The 7,077-nt window shown below is 39.7% G+C and overlaps 1 protein-coding gene across 1 annotated transcript; it reads left to right on the top strand.

The window, feature by feature from the left end:
• Window positions 1-1,051: 1,051 nt before the first annotated feature.
• Window positions 1,052-6,231, top strand: LOC146368866 (tripartite motif-containing protein 16-like). The gene has a single exon (XM_084911360.1). The coding sequence runs from the start codon at window positions 4,162-4,164 to the stop codon at window positions 5,818-5,820; it is 1,659 nt and encodes a 552-aa protein (XP_084767486.1). The 5' UTR covers window positions 1,052-4,161; the 3' UTR covers window positions 5,821-6,231.
• Window positions 6,232-7,077: the final 846 nt, after the last annotated feature.

The following is a 7,077-nucleotide window of genomic DNA, read 5'->3' on the forward strand; positions in this document are numbered from 1 at the left end:
AGCGCTGGGAGAGAAACTCCTGCTCATCCCCTCACTTGGCGCTTCCCCGTTAACCCACTAGATGGCAGGTTTGCCATTAGAAGATCAGGAATAGACCCATTCATTGAAACGTTGATCCCATTACTTACAGAACAAATGACTCTGACCTGTCATATAACAAACTTATAAAAAACATGCCTCAGAAATACCCGTGAGACAGAATACGTACTATCAGACACTTGCATGGAGAAACCTTATGAATACCAGCGCTCACACACTCACGTGTGCACGCAGGTACTTACAGACTCACACTATCTTGGGTGGCTGCTGCCTCAACATATCAAGCATTATCGATTTTGTGTACTGCTTAAAAAGATTCAGCATTTATTATTTACTGTTACCCAGTGTTGGGCAAGTTTGAAAAAGTAATTAATTATAGTTACTAGTTACTTCTTCAAAAAAGTAACTGAGTTAGTAACTGAGTTACAATATTCTAAAAATAATTAATTACTTGAAAAGTAACTATTGTGTTACTTAAAAAAAAAAGTTTAACCCTCTGGGGTCCAGGGTATAATTGGCCATTTGTTACTACTTTTGTTTTTCCCTCCACATTTTACCTTTAAAAACTATTTGCTTTGCCTTGTTTGGTTTCATTCTTTTCAGCACAGCCTCACGTGTCTGAATTTACAGTTATGTTTTCATTTTGACAAACGGTATTAGCACAATTGATCTAAAATCAGACAGAAAACATAAAATCTCAGTAGAAAAGGTTATATTTTTTACTGTAACAACATGTTTATTGAATCATATTTCATAACTTTCATGACATTAAAAGCAATTAAATGCAATTGTCAATTTTAAAATCTTATGCACAAGTTTTGCAAACAACAAAGTTATTTGCAGCCATTTACCTTTTTTTAAAATAACCATTTCAGACTATTTACAGAACAATCAGCTGTTCTGCATTCAGCAAGATGCCACACAAATTATTTGTCCCACTCCAAAAAAATCATTTCTGTCCACTATAAAGGAGAACATCACAGCCTGATAGCTGCAGGTCTGACAGCAGCAGGTGTATCACTCCTGTTTCTACCTGGAGACAGCAGTCGCCTCATTGTTCTGACACACAACACAAAACCATCCACAACACTACACACTAACTACACAAGACAACACATTAACTACACAATCCAAACACGCTAAACCTGACAAATCTCTCACATCTCAAAACTCGCTCTATCGCTTTTTCTGCTGTCTCTCTCTCTCTCTCTCTCTCTCTCTCCCTCTCCCTCTCACCGTCACTCTTAAAACTTCCTCCTCTTCCTATACAACCAAACGTCATGTTGCCATATCATTTTTGATTGGTCGACATGGTGCATTTTTACACCAACACGACCAGGCTGTTTTTTGTTTGCTCATAAGCAGAGAGTGCTCGCTGCGCTGTCCTTAGACAGTAAACGTGACAAAACTATTCAGGAAAAAACAGGCGTATATATTGTTTATCATGACTCTGGTTTTACGTGGCCTATCAACACAATTTAAAAACTGGTATATATCACCTTGTTGCTTTGTCTTAAAGTGGTCATGTGATTGGCTTACCATGACTATTCTTCCTCAGTCAAACAGCAGCACTCATGCGATTGTTTTGCCCCCTTAGCTCCAGGTGTTGTGCCAAAAAGTGATCATATGCAAGAAAGTGATTGCCGTCGGCAGGACAGCGCGCAGCTGCTTAAAGCTGTAGCGCCCAGATTTCTTACAGCTACTTCCTGCAACTGATGTAAGCTGCGGTAACCTGAACACAGCTTCAACCGTCTGTTTGTTGAAAAATAGTAACGCGACTGCGCCACATTTTCTTGTTAGTAACGGTAATGGCGTTGTAACGATAGGAATAGTAATTAGTTAGATTACTCGTTACTGAAAAAAGTAACGCCGTTACTTGTAACGCCGTCATTCCCATCACTGCTGTTATCTATGCATATGTTGGATGTTGCTCTATTTTCGCTACTGTGTTGTTTTCTTTTTGTTTGTTTTGTTTTTCTTTCCTTCAGCAGGTGATGAAGCAGATTTTCATTGTCTTTTCTCTCCATCTCTTTTCTCCTTTTTCTTTCCCTCTCCTTCTGTTAACTTTCTTCCTAACTTTTCTTCTTGTTTTCTTTCCCGTCCCCGAGTCCAGTCTGGCCTGATTACAATAATTTAGAATAAAAATAACTAATAAAGATCAAATAAACTATGACAATCAAGTGGACCAGTATAGCAAAAGGCCCACTTGGGAAAGTAAATCTGTTGGGCATTTTTCTTGGCCTTCAGACAATAATTCTGATTGCTACAGTGCCAGACAGGACAAAACAAAGTATTGATCATTTTGTGATAACGTGAACCCAGATGCAGACACAATGTGAAGCACTCTCTTGAATTTCACAAACTTTATTTGCAAACAGGAAATACTTGGTCTGTGGCAAACAGGTAATCAACAATGAGACAGACTTGGGGAACGAGGGAGTTGCAGGGCGAAGGCACTGTGACACTGTGACCCTCTACAAAATGCCATGTTTAGAAAAGTTAGTGAAACAAACTGATCAGCCGTCTTATCCTGTCTTGTGATACAAAATACATCCTCTGTAATCTACAAGGGTGTAACCATTGTTATCCTTGAATCTGTGCATTGTCAGCCAAGATTGTTTGTTTTTATTTTTCCTTTTGACCAGATGCAACTGGTTTCCTGTGCCAACAACGTGTGGTGCTGTGGTAAAGAATAGAGAAGGCACACAGATTGAGCTGCTGTTATCTTCACAACAGGAAGGTTTGTTCTTCACAATAGTGTCTTTGAACAGCTTCAGGAATCATTACATTCAATGCAAAGGAAAGACCTTCTGCTTCAGTCCCATTTACAATACATGGCCACAGTTTCCTTTGCTAGAGTCTATATAAATCTCTCAGCACAACTCTGACAAAACATGCTGCTCGAGTCCATTCAAAATATTACAACTACAATATCTAACATTAAACTTTATCATATATAAAAATATAGCATTCTTTATAAAGACACACAAAACACACTTGTGCTCCCTGTACTTCCTTTTTAAATACATTTATAAAGCATATTAAATGAATCAGTTTTTCATCGTTTTAATACTTGTTACAGCACTAAATTATTTATGTGACGTGTTTCTAATGTACTGACAATGTAACTTCTTTTTTAATGGTTTCAATGGTTTTGGTATAAAACAAACACAGTCTCTCGTGTGGTTTAGGTTAACTGCCACACACACACACAAACACACGCACACAAACCCTATTCCACATTAGCCACTAAGCTAGCATTAGCATTACCTGCAGCTTTAACTCACAATTTTCCAAATAAACAACATTTTTCTATTTGTAAGGGGTGCAGTGAACATTTATTTTAATGCATATTTACTAACCTGTGGTAAAGAATAGAAAAGACATGAACGTTAAACTAGAGTTAGCTTCACAACAGGTTTATTCTTCCTCTGTGCCCCAAAACACTGCTCGATACCACCAGTGCGCTGTGTGCCCTCTAGTGTTCGCATGTGTAATAGCATTACCTCAAACTGCCATAATTCAACAAGAATGTTTAAATGACAGGTTAACAAATACAAACATAACGAAAAATGTCTTGAAGGTGACTGTTTTTCTCTATTTATTTTAAATGTTGTATTTTGAAAGAAGCTATTTTAAACTCTTCACATGTTCATCTGGCGAAAGAAAAATGATTTTCTTATAACTAAAATAGATCGAGAAGTACGCTTTCATTAACTCATCTATACAAAGCATTTTGTTGAGGGTACAGCAGCCGTGGCAGTTTATCTTGAAACAATAACTGTAATCTCCATATATTTCAACTATTTCCTGGGAAAAAAGTGAACTTTAACCTCAAAATAAGTTTTATCTTAAGGAGGCTCTAATACTTTGTAATAAACAGACCACACCCTGGCTCTTGTCACTGCCAGGATATTTCTTTAGTGCCTCCCTTCACAGATGTGTCTGTATCAGGATGGGTCTAAACAACATGGTGTAAATGCAGTTGCTGGTGAGCCTCATTTCCTGTAGGAGGTGAACAAGAGCAGAGATCTGTTTCCCTTCAGAGCACAGAGGTTGTTTCTGTTCAGAGAAAGTGAAACTGTCTGACAGTCACTGAGAGACGGTGAAACGGCACAGCACATGAATCAAATGGACCAAACAAAATTCTGCTGTTCAGTCTGTTTGGATCTACTGAAGGATCCGGTGACTATTCCCTGTGGACACAGCTACTGCATGAACTGTATTAAAAGCTTCTGGGATGAAGAGGAAGAGAAGAAAATCTACAGCTGCCCTCAGTGCCGGAGGACTTTCACAGCGAGGCCTGTCCTGGAGAAAAACACCATGTTAGCAGATTTAGTGGAGGAGCTGAAGAAGACTGGACTCCAAGCTGCTCCTGCTGATCACTGCTATGCTGGACCTGAAGATGTGGCCTGTGATCTGTGCTCTGGTATCAAGCTAAAAGCTGTGAAATCGTGTCTGGTGTGTTTGGTCTCTTACTGTGAGAAACACCTTCAGACTCATTATGATGTGGCTCCATTAAAGAAACACAAGCTGGTGGAGCCCTCCAAGAAGCTCCAGGAGAACATCTGCTCTCGTCATGATGAGGTGATGAAGATGTTCTGCCGTACTGATCAGCAGAGTATCTGTTATCTCTGCTCTGTGGATGAACATAAAGGCCACGACACAGTCTCAGCTGCAGCAGAAAGGACTGAGAGGCAGAGAGAGCTGGAGGTGAGTCGACAAAACATCCAGCAGAGAATCCAGGACAGAGAGAAAGATGTGAAGCTGCTTCAACAGGAGGTGGAGGCCATCAATCAGTCTGCTGATCAAACAGTGGAGCACAGTGAGAAGATCTTCACTGAGCTGATCCATCTCATCCAGAAAAGAAGCTCTGATGTGAAGCAGCAGATCAGATCCCAGCAGGAAACTGAAGTGAGTCGAGTCAAAGAGCTTCAGGAGAAGCTGGAGCAGGAGATCACTGAGCTGAAGAGGAAAGATGCTGAGCTGAAGCAGCTCTCACACACAGAGGATCACAACCAGTTTCTACACAACTACCCCTCACTGTCAGCACTCAGTGAGTCTACAGACTCATCCAGCATCAATATCCGTCCTCTGAGCTACTTTGAGGATGTGACAGCAGCTGTGTCAGAGGTCAGAGATAAACTACAGGACATTCTGAGAGAGGAATGGACAAACATCTCACTGACAGTCACTGAAGTGAATGTTTTACTGTCAGATCCAGCAGAGCCAAAGACCAGAGCTGGATTCTTAAAATATTCACGTGAAATCACACTGGATCCAAACACAGCACACAAACAGCTGTTATTATCAGAGGGGAACAGAAAAGTAACATTAATGAATCAACAACTGTCTTATTCTGATCATCCAGACAGATTCACTTTTTGGTTTCAAGTCCTGAGTAGAGAGAGTCTGACTGGACGTTGTTACTGGGAGGTGGAGTGGAGAGGGAGAGGAGTTTATGTAGCAGTCGCATACAAGAATATCAGAAGAGAAGGAGGTAAATCTGGATTTGGACGTAATAACAAATCTTGGTCATTAGATTGTGACAACAACAGTTATACATTTTGGTACAACAACATCCAAACTCCTGTCTCAGGTCCTCGTTCCTCCAGAGTAGGAGTGTACCTGGATCACAGAGCAGGTATTTTGTCCTTCTACAGCGTCTCAGAAACCATGACTCTCCTCCACAGAGTCCAGACCACATTCACTCAGCCGCTCTATGCTGGACTTTGGCTTTACTATTATGGAGACACTGCTGAGTTGATTAAATTGAAATAGGCTGAAGTCTTTCATATTGTGGGTTTAAATCTGTGTTTTAGTTTCATTTTATTTACTCTCCATCATTTCTGCACAGAGATCAGCTGTCAGTCAAACATTATGGGTGGTACCTCCACATCTTCTAGTTGTTCTCTTGATGTTTCTGAGTTTTTAAAGGAGATCTTTCCTGTGACTGTTTATGGAGGCTATCACTGCTCATCATCATTTTGATTTACTAAAATATTTCTCCACATGAAAATGTAAACTTCTCTATCCTCTAAATGTTTCTGGAATATTTGTATTGAAAAATGTCGACATTTCTCTTTATGAGTATGGCAGACCATGTGTGTGTGTTTGTGTTTGTTTTTGTCAAAATCATCAAACAAATGAGGAAAAACTGTGATTTTAATGAATGAATTCATATATTGTGTTGATGTTTTATTGTGTGAATAAACTGGAAGGTTTGACTATAAATCAAACTTTGAACAAAGTCTTTTCTTCTGTCTTCATTCCAGGATCTCACTCAAATCTGATGCAGAAAATATGAAACTAATCTGAGAGAATAACTGAAGCAGTTTTCCTCCTGAAGCATCACAAAGTTCAGAGTTCATGTTTAGAGCAGAAGATTCAGCAGTCGCTCTGTGACCTTTCAACTTTCTTCACTAAAACAGCTTCATTACAGAGAAACAAGTCACATTTTCTTGATGTTCTTAAGTCCTTTAAAATGTGTTTAATGGTCCTTGAATGCAGCATCAGTGTCGCAGGTTTAAAAGGTCACTTTCTGTTGTGTTCAAAGATTTCCTTCAGATATGGTCTTTAATCAGTAAAGCCAGTGATACAGCAGTGTCATTAGCTGTGTTATTGGCACCAGGCTGTGTTTATGTATGTATTTAATTCTGTCTGAGGATGTCTTCAGCATGAAATGATCATTTGCTCAGCTGCTGTGTCTCATCTCTTATCAGACATTGGTTGGAACAGAGTTTTGTTGCTGACCATCTGACAAGAGGGTGAAGAAAAGCTTCAGGCTTCATTTGGACACTACGTTGGACAGAAGTCTCCACAAAAATGACTCAGAAACACAAATATTATTAATGAAAGTCCAAATGTCAAAAAGGGGTCATACATGATCCTGAGAAATGTCCTTGAACATTTGAACATGAGTCAGAGGGTTGTCAGGTTTCTACACTGCATCGTGGCATCAAGCCTGAGATGTCTGTGTAAACAAGTATGGAGGACACAAATGCACAGACGCAGTCGAGCTGTTTACTGCTGATGAGG

The sequence above is a fragment of the Perissodus microlepis genome, chromosome 18, assembly GCF_051167445.1.
Source record: "Perissodus microlepis isolate ML-2025 ecotype Zambia chromosome 18, ASM5116744v1, whole genome shotgun sequence".
Taxonomy (NCBI): domain Eukaryota; kingdom Metazoa; phylum Chordata; class Actinopteri; order Cichliformes; family Cichlidae; genus Perissodus; species Perissodus microlepis.